Here is a 22,803-nt window from a genome sequence, read left to right as displayed (position 1 = left end):
ACAAGGAAGGTTTCAACGTTTTGGAAAGATCCAGAGACTACCTCAGATGTCGTCGCTTGAGAAGCCCAGTATAGATTACAATGAGCGGCGGAGAAAAGGCAAGCAAATCGATACGCGTCCAAGAAGTAGAACATATCCGATGTGGTACTAAGCCAATTGACACCTAAGATTTTGAACACAGGCAGATAGGACAGATGGATGATAGTTTGAGAAAACAGACCAAGCTCAAGTATCAACAGCATTAGGGCCTCCGGTAACTGCCGTTAGACTCTACTGCATCGCGTCCACCACGCGGAGGATAGTCGCGACTAGCCTTTGAGGGCCCAGCTGGAGCTGCAGCATATCCAGAAGAACCAGCATTATAGGAATCATAGCCAGTAGCAGATGTCCTAGGGTGGGGGCTTTGGGAGCGACGGCTAGATGAGAATCAGTGAGTAACAACATCGTCAAGCAATCGAAGTGACATACCGATAACGTCCCTCAGTAGCTGTAGGACGTGGAGGATAATCGGCATAACGAGAAGGCGGAGGCGTCAAAGGTCGTCCACGGTACTCAGGAGGAGGCGGGTAGTCCCTAGACAACAATATCTAAGTGGAATGTCATAGATACAGATGGGTGAACACTACCTAGCAGGTGGCCGATCGAACTCATCCCGGCCTCGGGGAGGACCAGGTGGCGTCCGAGGCCTAAAACTAGGCGGAGGGGGATACGGAGCAAATCTGTCGCCAGGAGGGGGCGGACGTCTGTCATAGCGATCATAGTCCCGAGGCGGTGGCGGAGGATAGCCACGAGGATACCCCGCACCCTCTTCAGGAGGATAGTAGCCAGCCCGAGATTCGTAACGAGAGGGAGGGGGACCACGCATACGATAGTCATCGACGTCGGCACGGCGCGGCGGAGGCGGGAAATAATCACGATGATCCCTTGGAGGTGAGACAGGCCGGCGAGGAGGAGGATACTCGTAGGCATATCGTGAGTCCCTCGCGGGAGGGTAGCGACCAGGGGCATGTTCTTCACGGTAAGATGGGTAGTCCCTAGAAGGGGGTGGAGGTGGATAATCACCTGCTGGCCGAATACGATCTATGAGGGGTGACTCCCCGGGAGCTGAGCGCCGTCCATTGCTGCCACCAGAATAAGTCGATATAATTACACTCAGAACACGAAAAGAACGAAACCACTAACGTTTGCATTACATGGTTTGGACACTCTCTGCATCGGCTAGATGAGCTTCATTAATATAATTTATCAGATATAGCGACTACATGCCTAGCCCAGTGGCCCATTAGGCCACATTTGAAGCAAGCACCGGGGTCGGCACTGTACTTTGCGTACCTGCCGCCGCCGCGTGACAGCTCGACACGTATTTTGTTCCCCATGAAGAAGCCTTCATGGTATTTTGCTACGCTCTCCTCAGCGGCTTCTCGGCTTTCGAACTCCTGCATGTAGGGTGAACAAACGCTGACAGCGCAATTGTGTTACATGGTCACATACAACGAACCCATATCCCACTCTGAGACCCATGATCAGCAAGTGTCGCACGAAACATATAGAAGAACATACTTCAACTCGATGTTGGTGATAGTCCCGATCTTTCCAAAGCAACTTTGCAAGTCCTCTTGACGGGTGTGTTCGGGTAAACCCCCGATATAGACCTTGTTTGGCTAGATGGTACAAAGTAAACACCCAGTAGAGCAATCGTAAAGGAGCAAACAAATCGGCAGCGCAGTGCTTGAGCAGAAAACAGGGGTAGCTAGCCTCCAAGCCAGGAGTAAAAATGGTGGGCCACATCGTGGGCAGGTACCATGTACATCACCCTTCGGACCACATGCAAAGTGCACAAGCAAAGGGAGACAAGAGACAGGAGAAGACCTAAGCACCTTGACCTGCTTTTCTCTGTAGACGACAGTGCCAGATTGGTTGGAGCCAGCATCGCCGCCCCCATTGCTGCGAGCGTACTCCGGATGAGCAGTGTCGGTTGCTGCCCGATCATCGCCAGCAGGACCGTTGTTTGGAGCAGCACCGTCGCCAGCAGGACCCATAGGCTCGCCGCTGTGGTCGCCTGAATTCACCCACTTGTCGTGGGACTGTAAATCACCGTGCTCTGTGTGCATAGGGGACGCAGCCATACTAGCTGGAAGTAGGTGGTAGTGGATCAAGCTGGTTTTCCTCGTCACGATTGGTCAAAAAACTCTGAACTCCATTTCAGACTCCGATGGTCAGTGCGCCACATCTAAGATCTCGAACGCAGGCGCAACTCTTGGGAAACAAATTTACTACTACTGTCCACTGCCGACAGGAAGTAGGTATCAACGGAGCGAATAAGCTGTTCGTGGCTACGAGGTATTGAGTAGTGATAGTACGGTATAAATGTCCATGGAAAATCAGCGCTCACAGTCCAATGAATATCACCAAAGTCATCAAGAGAAAAAGAAAAGAGATCCTGAAACCTAGGCAAGGGTCCACATTCCGCTTGCTACAGTGACTGCGAACACGACAGCAACGCTTAACAGGCCACGGGAATCAGCTGAGAAGAGAGCAACAGCCGCCCCTGAAGAACCTGAACTCCCGCTGCTGCCACTGCTGCCACTGCTGCCACTGCTGCCCGAAGATGAACTGCCAGTGGAGGCTGGTGCGGATGGAACCGATGTTCCAGTAGCGCTAGCCAGGCAAGAGCTGGCGGCTGCGTTCGCCGCAGAGACAGACGGCGAATTACTGTTCACGGTGCCATTGCCAGAGAAGCTGCAAGCCTGGGGGTCACGATTATTGGCCTCGTAGTACTGGCTCATAGCGAAAGACAGTTTGACAGCTGCGAGAGACAAAGAGCGTTAATGTCTGGTTATAGAAGCTCTATGGCAGGACAGCGTACAGGGATCACATTCTGATACTACTCCGTACTGCCCGGTCTGACCGTTGCTGGCGATTGCATCGCAATTTCCACCTTTAGTACCAATAAGAGAGCAGGCAGTGTCAAGAAGGGTACCGATGATGGCACTAGTGTTGGTCGTCTGGGGGTTGAATTGACAACTAAGGTTATTCTCCAAGCACTGGCAAGCCGAATTGCTCGGGGTCGGAGGAAGAGTGTTCGAGGCAAGGAACGTGGAATTTTGCGAGAAGCAGTTCGGGTAGGTACCAGAACCGGCATTGCTCTTCGAGGGAGTGTTGGGAGGGGAGACTTGGCCATACTGAGTCTTGAGATTGTTGAAGTCTGTACTGGTTTGCACGGTGCTTCCATCCGCGCTGATTGTCACCATCCCAAACTCCCCTTGACTACTTTCCGCTGGGAAGTAGGAGAAGGCAAGACCGCCTGACCAGACATCGGACATTTGGCTGCTGAAAAGTGCACTAACCTCCGTCCAAATGCGGGGACTGGGATCGTTACATCCAAACTCGCTGAAGTAGGCGACGACGTTGTAACCGGCAAAATCACCCGTCTTCCCAGCATACGAGCGCTGGAAGGTGGAATTGCCGCACCACTCGCTGTGATGAGCCAGTAAATCAATTTTTGTATGATTCAGAAACATCAAGCGCGTACTAATTGTTAAGACCGAAGAGATCGATGGATGAACCAGCCGAATTGCTGCCAGACGGGTCACAGGACAGGTAATTTGCGAGCGGATCAACCCAAGTCGAGTCACCGTCAATGGCAGCGTATCCGACGAGCGGACTCAATGACTTCGAATTTCTGTAGAGGGCCGGACCTCAGCTCTCCGAAGTGTCGTGGCATTACGAAACAAAATGGGCGCTCACAAGTAGGCTTTGGTATCCCGGGCGGCTGCCTTCACGAACGTGAGAGCGGCAGTCCCATTCGGATTGATGACGACCTCATTTCCGACGTTGTAAGCCAACACGTTGTCGTACTTCGCGAAAGCATCGATGGTCCCGATATATAGGTTGAGCAAGTTCGTGGTCCATGAAGGTGAATTACGGTCGATAGATCCGTTGACAGGGAGAGACAAATCGATACTAGTGACCAAGGATCAGCAGTGAAGACTTAAATAGGAGGCGATGGGAGTAACGAGTACATAGTGTAGATCCCAGCGTTGCTAAGCGCTTGCATGCATGAGTCGTGGTTCAGAGAGGAATTTACGCTGTATACACGGATGGTGTTGACACCCAGCTGCTGCAGGAAGGGCAGGTCACGAGAACATGCTGTCGCATTTGCCAACGGGTCAAAGAAGTTGGAGGGTTCCAGGAAAGGATTGTTCGGATCGGACGACACAGTACCTGCAAAGAGAGGACATACGATCAGCCTATGTTAGATGGAGGCGCGAGAGCCATATGATATACCTTGCTCCTGGTACGCAACACCCTTGATGTAGAAACGGCTCCCATCCTCGTTGTAGAGGTACCTGCCAGACCGGGTGATTTTTCCGATAGCATGAACCCCGGAGAGCAAGGACGCAGCGATCGTGCAGGCCGTAGCCAGACGAGAGATTGTGAACATTACTTTTCGTCACAGGCCAAAGGAAAGAAACCGAGGGGAAAGTGTGGTGATGGAGACAGAACGGGTGGAGGAAACGAGGAGAGTTGCACTCACGGCCTCTTGAGGCCTTCAGAGGGCATGGACAAACGTGGGAAGGCCTGTCGTGTTAACGTCAGTAGACGCCGACGTCGTGACATCATCATCATGACAATAGTGGGGAAATTCTGCAGAAAGGGCAGTCCATTCCCTTAGGACCCTCGCACGCTCCTCGCACACGTAGAACATGCTATCTACTTTCGCTCTTAAACCATGAGCGTCATACGGAGAGTGTTTTTTCATCGTGTTTGTGAGTACAACGGGGCACTAGTGGATCCACTCTGGGCGGCCTAGAATTTGCTAATTGCATCCTGATTTCTGATCCCAACTACCGATTGATATCAACGTATATCAAAACCTGTAACGTTTGTTGGTAGTGTCTAGAGGGTGCCCTATTCTTGATGGAAAGCTAGCAAACCTGTAGGCCGCTCTGGAACGTCCTTAGTAACTCAGTAACTGTCTCCGAGAAGATTGTCTCTTGTTTTAAACGATACCCGGCGGGCCGTTGGTACACCACGAGATGACCCACTGATACTTCATGTAGGATGCTTTGTGACTCAGAAGCAATTCACGAGTCGGCATCACACGCGATCAACCACAACTCCAGAATAGCGGAGAAATTTAGTGAGCACTGATCATGTGCAGATATCAACCCGAACGCCCTTCGATTGAAGCGCTAATCTCTACACGCCGTTCAACCGTTCGCCGATATCTGACCTTCTTCGAATCGTGCAGGCTTAGTTATTCAAAGTAGCTGGAACCCACATGGCAACTCTGGTGGATTCTCTTCCTTGAAGCATCACGAGCAGAGATGAATCGGACCGTATCTTCATATCTACTACTCTGCTCCAGGCATATAAAAGACCGCAGCGATGTCACTTCCCTCTGCGTCCGAATCATGATGTGGGCTTGTCGACTAACAATATCTCTGCTCGCTGCAAGCACCCTTGCACAGACCGGGCGTGCGTCTCAGATCTTACTAGTCCGTGATTTCTCTCACGTTGATTTCAGTTGCTCCGAAGGCGTATCTGAGTCTCCCGCTGGGGGCTATCAAGCCTGCTGGATGGTTACACGATCAGGTAGATTGCTTGTAGACCCTAGTCTTCTTATAGAGCCTATCTGAACTGATTGGCATCTAGTTGGTTGTTCAAACGAATGGTCTAGCGGGGCATGAACACGATTTCTACCATTAGTAAGTTCTTCTGAAGGATCCATAACTTGTTATATCTTATCGGTATTCAGTGTCTCGCAGAGTGACTGGATTGGGGGAACATCGTATTATTCGTACTTGGAAGAAGGCAGGCCCACTATTTGTTCACAGAGCCTGAAAATTAATGGGGCTTTTCCTAGCTGGGAGCTACTGGTTTGTGAGTGTCGGTGCGAACACATCCATCAGTCTGCTTAGCACAAGTTCGTATATCAGAATGCGATGGTCCCCAATGGGGTTTTACTCGATGATGCGACCATCAAGTCACAGACACAACAATTCTTGGATTATGTCCTAGATCACCAAGACGCGACTGGTTGGCTTGGGCCAGAGGTGAACACGACAAAACCGCGGTATCTTTGGGGAAGGTGGGCTTCGACGTTCTTGACTTTTTCACACTCCAAGTGTGTCCTTGCAGGTACCCTTTCTTCTTTGGCGCAATTCAAATGGTCGAGGCGGACCCAACTCAAGCCGATCGTGTCGTGACGGCATTATACAAATTTGTCTCACTTGCTAACTCGATGCTGCACAATGGTACTGGCCTCGAGGATTGGGCTAGGACACGCTGGGAGGACTTTGTCATGACCCTGGAATGGTTCGGCTGAAACTTCTGGAACGAAGGCAACTAACCCAACATCAATGATGTTGATATCAGGTTGTATGATTTCCATCCTAATGGCCAGGAAGATCTCTTGATAGACACCATGAAGATGCTGAAGTGGACTGGTGATCCTTGGGAGGATGTGTTCAATACAGAGGTCGGTGCAGCACCGTATCCTATGGTCACAACCATTGACCTATCAAACAGTATTTTCCCACAACGGCGGTGGAGAACCTTGAAAATCCTTTCCCAGTGTTGACCTGGCATGGTGTCAACATGGCTGAAGGGCTGAAGGCTTTGCCCTCAACCTATCGATTCACCCACAATCAATCCGGTAGAAAGTACTCTCTGTCCTCGTTGAACTTCCGGCTGAGATTGTCCATAGATCTTGACCGAGCGAGTGAAGGCTGGGATCTGCTCTTTAAGTACCATGGCCGGCCCTCTGGGATATATGCTGCAGATGAATACTTGGCTGGACTCGAGGCTGCTAGAGGGTGAGCGTGCTTTTTATGTTCAGCGTTTGATGTTGTCATCTTCTGACCGGAATCACCGATAGAACAGAGCTATGTTTAGTCGTGGTGAGTCTTATCTCCATCAGGAACCAATTCTGCTTCGACCAAGTTGAGATTTCCGTCAGGAAACCATGTTCTCGTGAGGCAACGATCTACCCAATTTGCGTAGCATACGATGTCTGAATCATGACACCAGCGGATCGTACTTATATCAAGTCATTGGAGACACAAAATTTGCCGACAGGGTACATCTTCGCTCCGTTTTCATCTGCGGTTTGAGGCTGATGTGCCAAAGGTCGAACGCATAACGTACAATGCCTTGCCTGCTACATTGACAGGGGGTATGATTTCTTTGATCTGTTTTCACGAAGGAAGTTAACACCTGCCATGATTTCAAGATATGTGGTCACGGCAGTATCTTCAACAACAAAACCAGATTGCTGCGCAAAATATGACACCGTGAGATACGCAATTGTCTTATCGAACGCTGTTCTCATGATCATCTACAGCAACCCGTTCCCAAACGATGGGTATGAGACTATTCTTATCATGCGACAAGTGTGATCTTATATTTCTTTCCCATAGGCCATATTCCAATGTGTTTGGCCTAGAACCTAACTATCCGTAAGCTCGAACTTCAAAGGCCAACAATGCATAGTATGCCTTACAGCCTTCTAGATGCTGCACTGTCAATCATCCGCAGGGCTGGCCCAAATTCATCACCAACTCTTTCGTGATGACTCCGGACCAGCAGTCGCTCGTACAAGTGTACCTTGGACCTTTCAGCGCAAGCACGACGCTCGCCGGCGGTCAGTCTCTACACACATGGATGGCATTGTGCTCACCGACTATCTACAACAGGTAACACGGTTTCGGCGAGCGTAGACACTATCTACCCTTTCAGCGATACCCTGACCACAACTATCAGTGCGGAGAAGGCATTTACCTATTATGTCCGGATTCCAAATTGGGTCACAAACGGGACGATAAAAATCAACGAGGGTGGCACTCAAGCATTGTCTCCGAAGAGCGGGCTGCAAGCTATTCGTCTGGGTGCTGGCGCCACGAAATTCGTCTTGAATCTTCCCGCGGAGATCACGACAGGTAAGATCAACATTTCGATGATATCCACACTCTAACATGCCGCATGCAGAGTCCCGCCCCCATGGGTCGATTGCTGTGCACCGTGGTCCCCTGCACTATGCTTTCGATATCGCGAGGAATCAAACTGTCCTTGCCCGCAACTCGCAGGAAAGTCGGGCAGTCGATTTACAGTTCGAAGCGACAAACAATTGGAAATACGCCATAGATCCGACAACACTGAAATTTCACAATACCTCACCGCCCTCTGGCTCTCTCCCATCGCCCATCTTTGATTCGGGTCTCCCTCCTATGACCATCACGGCCACAGCATGCCCTATTGATTGGCCTATCGCTGGCAATACCTTCGCCACATCCCCGCCTGAGAGCCCAACTTGCACAGGAGAGGCTACTGCGATAACTCTCTGGCCTTTTGGAGTAAGGCTTATGGTGCTGACTACTAGAGACATGCCAACTGATCTCGTACGTTTCCAACAGGCCACGAAACTTCGCATTGGCGAATTTCCAACGTTCAGTTCAGCTTGATCGGTTTGCCTCGTCTCCCACAGACAGCCGCAACGATGGCGATACTTCTTTTAATTTCCGACTCTGTACCTCGGGATGTGTCCGTATTTGACGATTTGTGGTCTAGTTGTCTGGCTCATACATCTCCTGCCACTCGGACAAGAATTGTTATACTTTGAATACTCTGGTTTTCCATCAATCATTGTGTAGTGTCTCGGAAATAAACTTGCCAAATGCATGTCGTAAATCCATACGGGTGTCTGTCACCCAATAGCAGAAGAGCCTCTGATAAGAGAGCGGGGGCGGGGTCTGTCTACGTGTAAACGAAGGGAAGCGAGGGACCATTACACCAGGCAACGTCAGGAACAAACCGGATGAAAGGGCATGGGCATCCCGCACAAGTCGCGTAGCATCGTGGTCGCGACGCGACGTGGTCACGTGATAGTATTTATACCAATGTGTCGGCTCGTCGAGAGTCCAGATGCCAACCCGTATTTGCCTCATCTTGATTCTCTAACGGTGAGCCTTGCTGTCATCTTCCTCACTCACTCGACATTCCTCAGACTCGTCTCCCAACCTTCCTTTGCTCACTCCTCGCTCCTTGTCCTCATGTCCGCGCAGCGCGCTATACCATCATCAAAACAGCCAAGGCAGCGCCGCAAGCTTACCGAGCAAAAGGACATGTCCCGAGGCGCGAAACTCGACGCGATGACGACTTCGTTGAATAGCATCCAGATTCAGCCTCGCACGCCTAGGTCATCGCGTCCTGGTCGCGATTGGGCAAGTGGAAGTGATGGCGGCACGGACGAAGTGGAGTTGACTTTGTTGAACGAAGATGAGAGGCGAGAGGCCGGCGCCGGGGTAGACGGATTCGGCCTTGAGTCAGGAGCCGAGAAGGCCAAGTCGACTTTGACCGCAGAGGATAAGAAAGCTATGGTACTGTTGTCAATTTTGTGTTCGTCTTTCTTCATGAGATTCAGCCCGCCACGTCACTTAAATCTTCATAACATCATGTAGACCTTATTCAAGGCGTCCCAGTGAGTTTGTCTTGTTTTTGTTCTTCATCCTAGTCACCATTCTGACACCTTGCTTTTTAGATAGGTCTCGCGTTGGGTATATCGATTTCTGCTATCAACTGTTCTGTTTGATTCTTATAATGTTCAGGATCCGTGCCATTCCTTCTGCGAGAACATCTATCCTATTCGCAACTAGCTGTGTTTGCCCTCTCAAGCTATCCTTATTCTTTGAAACTTCTTTGGTCCCCAATCGTCGATTCGAAGTTCTTGCCGTCCGTGGGCCGTCGGAAGTCTTGGATCATCCCAATGCAGAGTGTGATCGGTTCACTTATGCTCTATATATCATTTAACGTTGAGAGACTCATGGAACATGTCAGTTCGCCTCTGTCATCATCTCTTGGTTGTCGACTGATTTTGCATCCCACAGCCGGCAGACAATGTCTACACGTTAACTTTCGTATTCACTTCGCTCGTGCTCATTGCAGCAACGCAGGGTAAGTGGCATCATCTCTGAATTCTCACGGTGACTGACTAGTGTTTTTCAGACATCGCTGTCGATGGTTAGTACCCGAAACTAAGGATCTTGTCTGATGAGTTTTGATGAGTTTCACTATCAGGCTGGGCCCTCACTCTTTTGTCGCAAGAAAACTTATCTTACGCATCTACATGCCAGACCATCGGGCTCAACACAGGCTATTTCGCCTCATTCACAGTTTTCCTCGCCCTTAATAGCGAGGCTTTCAAGTACGTAGGCTGTGATATAGGATTTTGTGGGTACTAAAGTGTCGAATATAGTGAGAAGTGGGGCGTTCCTCACCTCGGCCTAGGTACCTATCTGCGTTTCTGGAGCGTCATATGCTTCTCCGTGACCATATGGCTGACGTTCTTCCAGACAGAGGTATTTCTTAAATACATCCAGGAACTGACTTGTTCTTACCTGGAAAAACTACAGCGGAATGAAGTCCTAGAAGAAAATGACGTGAGCGTCACCGGCGTTTACAAGACTATTTGGAGCATCATGAAACTGAAACGTATACATTATCGCCTCTATTCTGGAGACCCAATACTGATATTGCCTGCTGCAGACGTCCAAACCTTCATTTTAATGCATCTTTTCGCGAAAATAGGGTTTGCAGCAAATGAAGCGGTCACTTCCCTAAAGATCGTCGAGAAAGGTCTCGGCAAGGAAGATCTCGCCGTCGCGGTTCTGATAGACTTTCCCTTTCAAATTGTCGGGGGATGGCTGGCGGCAAAATGGTCCCGTGGGGACGCCCCTCTTCGGCCATGGCTTTGGGCATTCTGGCCTAGGCTAGGGTTTGCCCTGATAGCAACACTCATCGTGTATTGGTTCCCCACCCCGCCCATCTCGAACGGTTTCTTTGTATTCCTCATCATCCACACTGTATTACAGTCATTCTCCTCGTGAGTTCTCTATGCCCTTCAAACTGGTTGTCTCTTATCATTTACGTAGGACGATACAATTTGTCGGTATCTCAGCTTTCCATACTCAAATATCCGATCCAGTAATCGGTGGAACTTATATGACAGTCAGTCATCTCTTCACCATGAGACCTTAGACTGAACGTGCATTGTAGCTTCTTAATACCTTCACAAACTTGGGTGGAACGTGGCCGAAATATTTCGTGCTGAAAGGTGTGCCGTATTCTTGTCCACCTCTCGTGTTCTTGTTCTAATCTCGACATCAGGCGTGGACTTCTTCACTATTGCAACATGTGAAGTCAAGGAATCTCTCCTCACCATTCCCGGTTAGCATCGCAACACCTTTTCAACTTTCAATACTTATAGTTTTTCCACAGCTGCGGAGTGTGTCTCTGACCAAGGCAAAGCACATTGCACGGACATAGGAGGGCAGTGTGTCACTGAGCGGGACGGTTACTACATCGTATCGTCATTCTGCTTGACATTCGGCGTCATCTTCCTGATAGCCTTTATCATGCCTACGGCTCGTAAACTACAAGGTCAGTCTTGTCACGCCAGCTTTGATCATCCCCTAACTGTACGTACGCAGCACTTCCGATCAGTAAATGGCGCGTGTATAGCTAGATGGAACGAAAAGGGCTAGCGCCGCCTATGAGGGAGGTGTAGTACCAATTGAGGGAAATTTCTCGTGGAATCGGTGCATTTTATTCTACATAAAGGACGACGGACACTGGTGTAATTGATAGGAAGCACTCTAGCCTCTTTGTCTATTGACGTGAATTTTGTGGAAGAAAGGATGCAGTGGTGGCTGAGTATTTGAGTGCCGGCCCTGAAGTAGAGGGCTTCACGCAATTGTACGCTCGATAGGACCACAACTCTTTACAGAGAAATTCATCCTACGCACGTCCGACGCCACCTGCCAGCACTCTCCACTCGACCTCACACGTCTCAATCTCTTATTTCATCGGTAAAATGACGACCACAACTATGCACTTTGGTCCCGAATGGATGCGTCCCAAACATGCGCGCCCCCAGAACCCGCCTTCTCCTCCTCCTGTTACCTCTCATGCGTCTCCCGGGGCATCTTCTTATTCGTCTCTTGTGACCACCACTCTGAACATGCCCCAAGAAAAATCAGACACCGCTCACCCTTTCCGCTATTCCAAAGACGAGCTCCTCAAGATCTATAAGGAAGGAGGTGGCAGAGGCGGCCTTGGACTGGAGGTTGAACGATGGGAGGGCGTCGTACGCGAAGTTGGGAGCGAACCGATCGCCATGAAAGAATGGACTGACGCGGAGAGAAAGGTACGTTCCGTTTTCATGAACACACGTGTAGGTTGTTTGATGGTAAAAAATCACCGCGCTCTCCTTAGCTTTTTGTAGGCTCTCTCAACTCGGAGGTGCGCAGGCGTCAGTCGACTGACTACCTCTCACCTCTCGCCACTCCGTCAGGAGAAAGGACTAAACTACTTCACACTCCTTCTGGTGTTGCAAGCCCCATACGGGAGCGGTTTGGAAACCTCATTGCCAGGAGGAAAGACAGTTCGGGTTCGGGTGCGTGGTTTTGTTGAACCGAGTGCTAGAATCCAACATCGCTCTTTGCTAGAGCAACCCGCGTTGGGCGTACCAAGGAAATTGTCACTGTCTTCAATGCAGGGCGGGACGAACTCTCCGCGGGACAGTAGTCTCTCTTCTCCTCGCACTCGCATACCCACAACTCCTGGGTTTGATGGAATCTTAAACGCACCAGATTCTTGGACTTCGAGGAGGCGCGCTTCTGAAGCGGGCGCAAAATCCGCGACCGGCAATGAATACATAAATGACAAGGAGATAAAGGAGGAGGAAGAACCCCAGGGCGGCGGATGGGGTCATGCAGCTCAGAACGGCGATCTCAACGTTCACAATCACCAGGCTGCAGATGATCGCATGCACTCTGCTACCGTTGACGTTCCGGACGGTCTACCGTCAGAAGCTCGTGTCATTGACCGGGATATTGCGAACCATTCGTTAGGCGATCAGGGATTTGCAGGGCAGGCGCCTACAACGCCTTCGAGCTCTCACACAAATCCCGATACAGCGAATGCTGGGCCACCCCCAGGTATCGCCGACGTTGCAAGCGTCGAATGGTCCTACCTTGACCCTCAAGGACAGGTACAAGGCAAGTCACTTGGGATCTTCATATATGGCTTGGGGTTTTATTCATGGTTGATGCTCAGGTCCTTTCCGTGCTGATGTGATGCAGAAGTGGTATGACGAGGGCTACTTCGCGGCTGATCTTCTTATGAAGCGCACGAATATTGACCAAGATTGGACACCTGTTGGCGAGCTGGCTCATCGTGCGAATGGTGCACAGGTATTCCTCAGCCACTTTTCTAGTAACTCAGCACCTCCTGGTTTAGCTCGCCAGGTCGACTCTTCATTTGATGGTTTTGCGCAGTCTCAAGATGCCAGCGGATTGAATCCGCCTTACCAACCTATTCCCACACGTTCTTTACATCCTTCTGCCTTAGAACCATATCTTACTTCAGGATCTGTTGCATCCGACTCCCCCTCCTCCTCATTTGGTGCTGGTCGATTTGGGAACGGCTCTCCCGACCCAGCTGCATTTGGTGGCCATGCAGGCGGCCATCTTTACTCCACGAATGATTCGCCAGCAGGCTCTCGACACAGCACTTTCGCCGTTGACCCTTCATCTGCGTACGGGGTCGCGAGGAGGCCCATGTTCAATGATGGATCTCAGTACGATCCAAGTTTTGCCAATCGTTCTATCGGAAACGTCACCCCTATTCGAACATCGTCTATCGATAATTTCGGCCATGGTGCACCTTCACTACCTGTGCAGAATGCCTGGCCATCAACTGGGAGCGTTCATCCGGGTTTGAATGGCACAAGAGCAGGATCCACAGATCCCTTCGCACAAAGTCTTGCTCAAGGCGTGGACCCTACATATGTTTCACAGCCGTCGATGGTTCGGAACTTCAATAATGTCCGCGGTATCCAGGACAATATGTCTATGGGTTACACGAGTGCCCCTGCGATGAACCACCGGGATCTTTCACGCCTCGGGGTACGAGATCCGTATGCATCGGAAGAAAAGCTCGACCTTCGTGGTGGAATTGGCCTTGATGGTTACGCCAATGGCGTTTCCAGCTCACCGTTCGGATCTCAAACACTGGCTCAGCCTTTCAACCAGTCTCCAGCATTGCAGTATTCTATTGCTCCGACTCAGCCACTCCCTTCTCCTGTCACAACACAACCATCACCACATGTTATTGCTCCGAACCGAATCATGACCCCTCATCAGCCTTCACAAACACAGTCTCCATGGAACACTCTCGAGGAATCCGTACCCAAGCAATCTGCAGTGAACTCCAGTGTATTCCCTACCTCCGCCAACACTGTATCTACTAGGGTTGCTCCTCCGCCACCATCACCCTGGGCTCGTGCCAGCCAGGTTTCACAGCCCGTAACTGTTGCTATTGATCAATCACCATGGATCAACACCTCTATTGGCGCCTACGACAATCGGACACCGGCTTCTGGCCCCAGCAGCTTGACAGTCAGTAACCTTGGTCAGCACAATCAGCAGCAAGACCAAGAAGCCTCTGGGGGCACCCACGAAGCGCAATTGACTGTGGAAAGTCCAGTGGAACTCTCTGAAGTAGTCGGGACGCCGTCTTCACACGTACCTAGCCCAGAGCTTTCGCAACAGCAACAACCGAGGCCCCATCGCAAGTCCTCGACGCAGGGTGCAACCGTTGCTCCAACTGCGAAGTCTTCTACAAAGCCTCCTTCTCCAGTTCTTCCTACCACGGGTAAACCCGTCTGGTCTACCGAGGATGAAAAGAAGAAGGGCTTGTCTACGAGTCTCAGCTTGAGGGAAATCCAGGAGGCCGAGGCGAAGAAGCAGGAGGTGAAGAAAGCTGCTGAGAGGGAGAAGGAGCGGATTGCGCGGGCGGCAGCCGCTCAGGCCCCGTCTCAACCACTCGACGACGCGCAGACATTCACAGCCTCTTGGGGCCTTCCTACCTCTCAGGTTGGTGCCACCCGCCATACCTCGACCAAAGAGGCAGCGCCCTCTGCGGCCGCCACGCCATCTGCGCCGGGTGCGCCTGCACCTGTATGGACCAACGCGGTCAAACCCTCTACCTCTAAGAAGACCATGAAGGAAATTCAGGAAGAGGAGGAAAGACGGAAGAAGATGGCTGCAAAGGAGACGGCTGCGGCCGCGGCCGCTCGCCGTGCGTATGCGGAGACGACGACAAAGGTTTGCCATCTCAAGATTCGAGATAGAAAACATTGATTAACATTCACCTTAGAGTGCCACTTCTACACCTGCTGTTGGTGGTGCCTGGACTACTGTCGGTTCGAATGGTAAATTGTCCGCCCTGACAATTCCTGCTGGTGTGCGCCCTGTCAATCCGACAGCTACGTCTACTGCCGCAGTGACTACTTCTTCAACGCGCGCGCCAAATGGCACTGTTTCTGTCTCTCGATCACCAGCTCCTGCTGCGGTCAAAGTCGCATCTGCATCCAAGGTCGACGATACGCCTGTGGTTCCTTCGCCTGCTTTCATGAAGTGGTTGAATGACTCATTGAAGGGACTTAACAACTCTGTTAACTGTACGTTCATTTGTCGTTCCTTGCCTGTGCTGTCCAATTGTACAATGACTCACACTATGCAATAGGCGAAGAGATCATGTCAATGCTGCTCTCGTTCCCCCTGGACGTCGACCCTTCAACCATGGAGATCATTTCCGAACTCATCTATGCGAACAGCACGACGCTCGATGGGCGGCGTTTTGCTCAGGAGTTCGTGAGCAAACGTAAGACGGACGCGGCGTCGAGAAGAGGCATGACCACTCCAGGTAAGGGTCCTTCCATCGCGGATGTGGTGAAGGCGCAGCCGAAACCATCTCAACAATCGGAGTGGGGAGGCTTCAAAGTCGTCAACAAGAAGAAGAAAAGCGGTCGGGCGTAGGGATCGGGTCATATATAAGCGCTGGATCGGAGATGTCCAGTTAATACGTCTTCTATGCGTGCTTGTTGTCAGTTAATGTGTCTTATGACTAGTTGTGGAGTGCATCTCCTCTTATTTCCTACCGCTTTACCACTGCAGTCAGCCTTTCGAACCAACATCGTCAAAACGTCTCAGATCACTCAAATTTCGAGAGTCCTAAGCGCCGTTGTAGAGTCAATGAACAGGGAGCATACGATAACAGACAAAAATCAGTCCACCCTTTGCCGCTTCTCCCCTCGTTCATACGATCTTCAATCCTCCATCGATCGACTATCGATGTCCTACCATCTCTGACCCGTCTAGGCGACCTCTCCCTGTTCCCGCTTCTCCAGCCCATCCTCCCCCCGTCATGTACTGTGTCAAGTATGGTGGATGGTGAACATGCCAAAAAAATAAACACAGATCAACGCGTTGTAATTGTGCAAAACCCTCCCTCTACAGGCTAGGTGATTTTCCTGTGACCGAAGTCATCAATGCGGAACAAATGCTGGTTTCGGAAAGCAGGTCTGTGTGAAAAGGTGAAACTGCGCAATGGCTATGTTTAAACCTCCGTCTCCCTTCGAGTTATTTATGCCATAACTTCCTCATCTGTAAGCGACACCGATTCAAAAGCTTTCACCCCCTCTCTGCCAAGGATCGTCGCGCAGGCCACCACCCTTGCCCCAGCTTGACGCATTCGTCTGTGTGCCTCCTTCGTAGTGACCCCTCCAACGCCAATGACGATGATTGCACGGATCGACTCATCCTCGTGCTTGCCAAGAGCCCGTGTAAGCGAGTATACATTTCCAAGTGATAATGAGTGGATCGCTTCGCCGGCTAGACCGCCTAAGACAGTTGGGAGCGAGAATGTCCTCGTGTTTGCAAGGATCCCGTCCGCGTCGATATCTCCTCCATCACTATTGTCCCTCGACTCCTGAATAGGCTTTGACCACAATGCTTGATCTGCAAATAATAAGGAGTTTCCAAGTGTGTTTGTTGATGTGAAGAACGCGAACGGATTCAAGCGACACGTCTTGTCACTTGGATCCGGACGAGAAAATGAAGCTACGATCTCGATCAGCTCGTCGAACTGTGTTGCGTAGACGTAGGGTGGGAGCTTCAGTCCGATCACGAGCGTACGGTCCCTCCAGAAGTAGGAGGCAAGAGCAGAGAGTATAGGGGCGAGACGGGCGACGGTATACGCGGGCGGAGGTGAGCCTTTGATGTTTGGACAACTTGTATTGAGCTCTATGGCAACTCGCGAAATTGGACCCTGCGAGTCCTGCAATTTTGTGCGGAGCTCTTGGATAGCGTCCATCATGGAGGTGATGGAACTAGGAGACGATGACGTGATGCTAAGGATGATAGGCTTCGTAGAGCCCGAAGGGGCATTCGTAAGGATAGTATGAACATCTTTGATGTATGTCGCCAGTGGATGGGGCGAGTAGCCATACGAGTTCAACGATGACCGAGTGTCATGAGTGAAAGCAACCTATGATGCGTCACTTCAAAACCTGTCGACGACGCTTATCCGCGGACGTGAGGCGCACCGTATGCTCGGACGTTTCGATGAATCCCAACAGCGTCGTTGTACGAGTTGTCACAGCTCCTGTATGAGGAGAATCAAACAGTGTCTGCAGCTCGTGTAACTCGGATGACCATGCACAGGAACTGTTGATCAAAGGTGGCGAAATGCGGATTCGACGTATCGTTGTCATCGTCGTCCTGTTGGGTGGTCTTCAGGCAGGATGATAGGAGAAGTGGGTGTAAAGTGGCCTTAAGACACAGCTGTGAGATAAGGGAAACTGTCGAAAGCGGGAGAGATAAGATAATCTATTCGCGCGATGACCTCAGTGCGGCCAGGCTGGCGTTGACAGCCTAACAATGTGGTCGCTTCAGAGAGGAGAGGATCTTCATTTGGGCGAATGAATGCTACAAACTGTACCTATGGTTAAACATATTTACTTGAAGAGCTCCTCGCGTTCTAATACACTCTTTTCCAGTTTTATCAAAATGGTTGTCCGTGCAGGGTAGAGGTCGTTTGGTGTGTTATGTGCAGTGACACGGGCAGGCTAAAAAAAGGGGGGGAAATGAGATTGTACCAAGAAAAGCAGCAGATGCTCTCACAAATCCTAGACCATCAAGAACCGCTTCAACGATGCCGGCTGTGAACGATGAGCAGCTGAGCTGACTCATATCGCGAGGAATAGATATATTGCGAGTGATGATGGGGTCATTGTCAATGATCATGTCTGGAGGTTGCGTAAAGTAAGCAACCAAAAACCAAAAAGTATTCATTCGTACACTCGTCCTCATTTTCGACACTTTTCTCTATAGCATCGGCAGGCTTTCCGAACACAGCTTTCCAAACATTGGTATGTATGGACATGAGGGCTGGTAAAAAACGTATTTCTCGCTTCGGCATTTTAGACGCCGATTCTGCACGCCAAACCATGAGTTCAAGAACCCGCGTGCCGAGGCGGTAGCCGAGAGTGTTCAAACTGTAGAAGATGTTCAGAACGACCATGGTGCATAAGAGGTATCCAGACTAACCGGCGCTCAAGGTCATTGATACCACTGACGCGCTTTTGTGTGTACTGTACCACTTCGGAAAAGAGAAACGCGAACGCGGAAGAGGAGACCTCCGCGGTTCGTGTCTTGTTCAAGGGCCTGTCATAGATGTTGGGACGTGACAACGGTTTGGGCGTCCCGATAGTGGTGTTGATCGAGGGTGCAGAGGGAAGGGAAAAGCGAGTAGAGCTGTTTGTGGGGGAAAGGAGCTCCGCAGAAGAAAGAGAGGAAGAAGAAAGAACTGAAAAGCGAGGATGAGGCTGAGGCTGAGCGTAGTGGGACATGACAAGATGAAGGGGTCGCGGGGAAATCCAGTGCGGGGCAGACGGGCCGCCATGCGACTTGGCTCACGACAAATGCATCTAATCCGCCTCACGAGAGAAAAGTGATAACATGTCCCTCGGCCAATGGTGGGAAGACCCCCTTGATCTGCGTGCCCACACTGTCATTTCTTCCCCGCTTGCGTTCGGATCCCTACAGAACCCAGGAAATTCCGACATATATATGAATCCATCTGGACCGTCCTCGACAGATATTCAGGCTCATCTCTACAACTCGTTCCTGGAGGGGAAAGCTGCCGACGTCGTATTGAATGTTGATGGTACATGGAGAGCTATCTACCGGCTTCATCGCGTTGTCCTCATCCAAGCTGTGAGATTCTCGCGTCATACACGCTCGATGCTCGGTTGTGCTGATATCGTGTCTGCATCCGTCTTCAGGGTTTCTTCCGTTCCCTATTCACGGGAGGTTTTGTAGAGTCCACAAATAAGCGGAATACATCTAATCGGCACCAAGATCAGATCGACATCGTTTTCAACGATACAAACATCACTCGCGCAGCATTCGAGTACGCCCATGTTCGTGTTTGGCCAGGGGATCTTTAGTTGACGTACAGATAGGCTATGTATTGCTCGACTTTATGGAGGGGGACCGCAGCTATTCATCGATGCCATTATTCCCACTCCTGCTCAACCTCTGACTGCGTCGTTCTTGAACCAACTGCCTACCGCTGAAGTCCCTGCAGGCCAACAACCGGCTACCCCTCGCTTCCTTATGTCACTTCTTGCTGCTTCCATATACCTATCCATCCCTTCAGTTGCCTCACAAGCTCTGACCTCTATCCTGTCCTCCGTCGGACCACTCACAGTTGTACCCTACCTCAAATTTGCCATCGGTCAAGGCATCGGTCCCCCACAAGAAGATGACCTCGAGGCTGCTGTGGGCCTCGAGCAAGTTGCCCTTCCCGTCAAATTTGAGACTACAGATACTCTGACTTCAAGCCTTCGATCTTTCTCAATCAAGGATGAACCAACAGCCAACAAGCCCGCAGAGAAGGTATCTGCAGAGGACCTGCATATGAAGAAAGAAGACCCAGCGGATGCACTCTCGGATTCCGAGGATTCCGGCCATTCTTCCCAGACACATCTAAGTGAACCCGATGTCAACACCCTCTGTTTCTATTATGGTGCTGTATCGGACAAGATTGGCGAGGCAGCCGCATGTTGGCTAGCTCGTTGGGGTGCTGATATGTTAGGATACGAACAGCAATCGACGAACAGACGCAAGTCAGACTCACAGTCGGTCGCACCAGCATCTGGACAGTCTTCTGGACGTCGCTCTACTATGCCATCCAGCTGGAATTATGTCGGGCTTGATTTGAATAAGCCATCTCCGCCTGTCGTACCGGTTTTGTGGCGGAAAGATGGTTTAGATGCAAAATGGGTACGTGCGCTCGTGTCGTCGGATTCTTTTTTTGTCCGAGGAGAGAGAGAACGATACGATCTGGCAAAAGCGATCGTAGAGATGAGGCGGAATGAAGGCACCGACGAGAAGGAAGAGGCTGAATTCACGAAGATGTTTTCCGAAGGGATATATTATGCGAATATGGTATGTAAGGTCCTCTACTTCTTTGTTTCTGTCTACTGATGACGATAATATGTTGCCAGCTGCTGGACGATCTCGTATACATATCTCGAGATATATCGCCGACAAATGGACGAGCATATGTTCCAATACATGTCATCCAGGTAGCGCATTGGAGTCAATCTCTTCTGCAGCACACAATCACGGCACGCCCAACTGCGTCGCCGACTTCATCCCCTGGACTGCTCAATCATCGAGACGAGCTTGGTATTTCGGTCTCACAATCAGATATAGTGACCAGATTATCCTCTCCATTACAAGACACAGAAAGAAATCAGCCATATTGGCCAATTCCTAACGATTCATCTTTGCGTATCGGTGACAACACTGGCATTGAAGGAGCATCGATGGATGAACTTTTCAGTCGGTCCTTAGGCAGCAAACGTGCCGCAATTGTGGACACGTCCGAGTCCACGTTCTTTGGCCTGAAGAACGATCGTTGCGTCGCTGCGGATTTGGTTCAGAGAAATCTAAACGATCCTTCGCATCGTTTTTTGCCCCACCCGCCTTTTCGCTTTGCGGTCGAATTCTGGGACGTCGAAGCGTTACGGGAGAAATCACGATTACATTCCCAGACAATCTGGTATGCAGGTAACTTATTCAACGTGTACGTTCAGTTGGTGCGCAAGAAGGGCATTCAACTTGGTGTGTACCTTCATCGCCAGTCAAACATCGATCCCATCCCCCCTCCATCCGCACCTTTTGGTGTCCACCTTCCTGAGCAAAGCACTAAGACACACACACGCAGCCCATCCTCACCTCCTGCCATTCACCCTTCTGTCTCGACACCCACGATCCATCACTCACCTCCTGGCCATCCTATGCTTTCACCAATCCGGTCAATGACACCTACTGCTTCTTCTCCAGCGTCGTCACCTCCACCTAAGCTTCCCGCTACTGCATCACCCGTTGCACCAGTTCAGCCGTATCGTGACCCACGTTCTGCTGTATCTGCATACTTTACAATTTCGTGTGCGAGCGCAACAGGTTCTTCCCTGACACGGTTTACCAGTGCACCAGACGTGTTCAAAGTCAGTCAAAGCTGGGGGTGGAAAAGCAGTTCACTGCGAACTGAGGAATACCTTGAAGTTGTTGGGAACAGCGTAGAAACCATACCAATACCCAGCGAAAAAGAAGTGAGTTTGCGGGTGACCATCATTCTTGGTATCGTGTAACCTATTTGCGTTCTGTTATATATGTACACTTCATATCAGGCTCATATCATACATTCTCTTGCGCAGTCCGTTTATTTGTATACCATAATCGCCTTGAGTGCTTGAGTAATGATTGTTTGTGCAATCGCATATTATGGATTCTTACTATGCTTTCGATTATGGGGTTTCATTCAGAGCGTGCGGCCAGTATGTCATGCGTAGAGTTCCGGCGGCTTGTATTATCATTGATGTTATTTGCGACTGCTAAATGAGCTTTCACCGGGATCCTCTGGGACCATGATTTCGCAACTACAAGACTTGCCTATTTGGTTCAAGCTAACTTCTTCGTGATCCACTACGATCCATCACTCATTGCCACAGACCTTATACACAGAACGACTGTCTTCTGTGTAAAGGTCAGCCACGGAGACTACCACAGACCGTGAATTTGTGCCGCTCACCACACTCATCATTATACCCAAACAGACTTGCGACATGTCGCGGAAGGGTATAGTACTAACGCCTGTGAGACCCGAGCCGTTCTCGAGTCCATCCACGAGCAGCGCAAATCCTGCTGCTGCCTTCTTTACCCGCACCATGGGGATGCATCAAGCCGGCGCTTGACCATATCCTCATCACCCCCATAAATAATATCTCTAAGCATCCTGCGATCGACATCGGCTATCATATGGGCATCCATACCGCCGTCTATGACCATTTTACTAACTCTCAGTCTCCCAACTCCGATCTCATCCCCAGCTCTTTCTTGATGTCCATGCTTGCTTCCACATCTCCGTCCATACCATCGCACGACTCTCCTACTTCTCGGCAACATTCTGGAATGCCTCCATCGCAAACAGATCTATATCGGCATATAGATGGCTACTTCGCCGAAATCGGGCGCGAGTATCTTCTCAGCGCCCCCCAAGGTGACATAGCTCTGGTTCAAAATTTGATCCCTTGCTTCCACCGCTATTCATCAGGCGCGCAGGCTATCAGTCGTCTCTTGAATTACGTGAATCGGTAGGCTTATTCATTGAAATCTATACAATGACACGCCGCACTCAACAGGCATTATGTGAAGGGAGCTATAGATGAGGATAAAGGCTGGCTATGCCTTAGTGACATAATCAACGATCTCATTCATCCTTGTAACGAGACGGATTCGCACGATACCATTTCTATGAAGCCGCAACAACGCCGAGCTCGAAAAATGGGGTTACCGCGAAGGTGACCCCCCTGAGGACCTTGCGGTA

General features: G+C 50.6%; 8 protein-coding genes across 8 annotated transcripts; 4 read left to right on the top strand and 4 right to left on the bottom strand.

Annotated features, from left to right (window-relative positions):
* Positions 1 to 241: 241 nt before the first annotated feature.
* On the bottom strand, positions 242 to 2,126 carry HETIRDRAFT_431924 (uncharacterized protein; the record flags this gene model as incomplete). Its single annotated transcript, XM_009543219.1, has 8 exons — positions 242 to 416; positions 469 to 573; positions 627 to 1,121; positions 1,189 to 1,209; positions 1,267 to 1,436; positions 1,492 to 1,510; positions 1,561 to 1,661; positions 1,878 to 2,126. 8 exons carry the CDS (start codon positions 2,124 to 2,126, stop codon positions 242 to 244), a joined length of 1,335 nt encoding a protein of 444 aa, XP_009541514.1.
* A 55-nt stretch (positions 2,127 to 2,181) lies between these two features.
* Positions 2,182 to 4,510, bottom strand: HETIRDRAFT_145578 (glycoside hydrolase family 72 protein). The gene is made up of 6 exons (XM_009543218.1): positions 4,288 to 4,510; positions 4,023 to 4,224; positions 3,748 to 3,963; positions 3,533 to 3,682; positions 2,867 to 3,477; positions 2,182 to 2,806 (listed from the first exon to the last, which is right to left on the bottom strand). Exons 1-6 carry the CDS (start codon positions 4,442 to 4,444, stop codon positions 2,448 to 2,450), a joined length of 1,695 nt encoding a protein of 564 aa, XP_009541513.1. The 5' UTR covers positions 4,445 to 4,510; the 3' UTR covers positions 2,182 to 2,447.
* Positions 4,511 to 5,526: 1,016 nt separating this feature from the next.
* HETIRDRAFT_305492 (uncharacterized protein) lies at positions 5,527 to 8,465 on the top strand (the record flags this gene model as incomplete). Its single annotated transcript, XM_009543217.1, has 20 exons — positions 5,527 to 5,598; positions 5,659 to 5,711; positions 5,762 to 5,832; positions 5,870 to 5,886; positions 5,943 to 6,094; positions 6,145 to 6,321; positions 6,382 to 6,484; positions 6,535 to 6,661; positions 6,713 to 6,821; positions 6,884 to 6,905; positions 6,965 to 6,978; positions 7,036 to 7,084; positions 7,135 to 7,180; positions 7,238 to 7,298; positions 7,349 to 7,369; positions 7,425 to 7,463; positions 7,518 to 7,648; positions 7,701 to 7,943; positions 7,993 to 8,357; positions 8,418 to 8,465. Coding segments are annotated over 20 exons (1,920 nt in total), but the record flags the coding sequence as incomplete, so codon positions are not given.
* A 588-nt stretch (positions 8,466 to 9,053) lies between these two features.
* Positions 9,054 to 11,231, top strand: HETIRDRAFT_99957 (mfs acetyl-CoA transporter; the record flags this gene model as incomplete). The annotated part of the gene is made up of 13 exons (XM_009543216.1): positions 9,054 to 9,399; positions 9,462 to 9,481; positions 9,542 to 9,557; positions 9,609 to 9,832; positions 9,888 to 9,954; positions 10,006 to 10,020; positions 10,078 to 10,204; positions 10,256 to 10,358; positions 10,413 to 10,491; positions 10,546 to 10,882; positions 10,932 to 11,007; positions 11,056 to 11,113; positions 11,167 to 11,231. 13 exons carry the CDS (start codon positions 9,054 to 9,056, stop codon positions 11,229 to 11,231), a joined length of 1,533 nt encoding a protein of 510 aa, XP_009541511.1.
* Positions 11,232 to 11,784: 553 nt separating this feature from the next.
* HETIRDRAFT_431920 (uncharacterized protein) lies at positions 11,785 to 15,881 on the top strand (the record flags this gene model as incomplete). Its single annotated transcript, XM_009543215.1, has 6 exons — positions 11,785 to 12,205; positions 12,274 to 12,454; positions 12,507 to 13,051; positions 13,143 to 15,167; positions 15,220 to 15,523; positions 15,589 to 15,881. Exons 1-6 carry the CDS (start codon positions 11,873 to 11,875, stop codon positions 15,879 to 15,881), a joined length of 3,681 nt encoding a protein of 1,226 aa, XP_009541510.1. The 5' UTR covers positions 11,785 to 11,872.
* Positions 15,882 to 16,488: 607 nt separating this feature from the next.
* On the bottom strand, positions 16,489 to 17,617 carry HETIRDRAFT_306992 (uncharacterized protein; the record flags this gene model as incomplete). Its single annotated transcript, XM_009543214.1, has 2 exons — positions 16,489 to 17,391; positions 17,450 to 17,617. 2 exons carry the CDS (start codon positions 17,615 to 17,617, stop codon positions 16,489 to 16,491), a joined length of 1,071 nt encoding a protein of 356 aa, XP_009541509.1.
* A 243-nt stretch (positions 17,618 to 17,860) lies between these two features.
* On the bottom strand, positions 17,861 to 18,754 carry HETIRDRAFT_307303 (uncharacterized protein; the record flags this gene model as incomplete). Its single annotated transcript, XM_009543213.1, has 4 exons — positions 17,861 to 17,971; positions 18,027 to 18,151; positions 18,204 to 18,400; positions 18,453 to 18,754. 4 exons carry the CDS (start codon positions 18,752 to 18,754, stop codon positions 17,861 to 17,863), a joined length of 735 nt encoding a protein of 244 aa, XP_009541508.1.
* A 220-nt stretch (positions 18,755 to 18,974) lies between these two features.
* HETIRDRAFT_59801 (uncharacterized protein) lies at positions 18,975 to 21,714 on the top strand (the record flags this gene model as incomplete). Its single annotated transcript, XM_009542126.1, has 5 exons — positions 18,975 to 19,071; positions 19,218 to 19,331; positions 19,366 to 19,703; positions 19,833 to 20,357; positions 20,417 to 21,714. The coding sequence occupies 5 exons, from the start codon at positions 18,975 to 18,977 to the stop codon at positions 21,566 to 21,568; spliced, it is 2,226 nt and encodes a 741-aa protein (XP_009540421.1). The 3' UTR covers positions 21,569 to 21,714.
* Positions 21,715 to 22,803: the final 1,089 nt, after the last annotated feature.

The sequence above is a fragment of the Heterobasidion irregulare genome, assembly GCF_000320585.1.
Source record: "Heterobasidion irregulare TC 32-1 unplaced genomic scaffold scaffold_01, whole genome shotgun sequence".
In the NCBI taxonomy this organism is placed as follows: domain Eukaryota; kingdom Fungi; phylum Basidiomycota; class Agaricomycetes; order Russulales; family Bondarzewiaceae; genus Heterobasidion; species Heterobasidion irregulare.
This window is presented reverse-complemented; position numbering and strand designations above follow the sequence as displayed.

Coding starts and splice junctions, on each gene's coding strand:
- HETIRDRAFT_145578 (XM_009543218.1), bottom strand. CDS start 4,444: ATGTTCACAATCTCTCGTCTGGCTACGGCCTGCACGATCGCTGCGTCC. Junction 4,225..4,287: donor TGTTGCGTACCAGGAGCAAG/GTATATCATATG, acceptor CTCTCTTTGCAG/GTACTGTGTCGTCCGATCCG. Junction 3,683..3,747: donor CGGGATACCAAAGCCTACTT/GTGAGCGCCCAT, acceptor GGCCCTCTACAG/AAATTCGAAGTCATTGAGTC.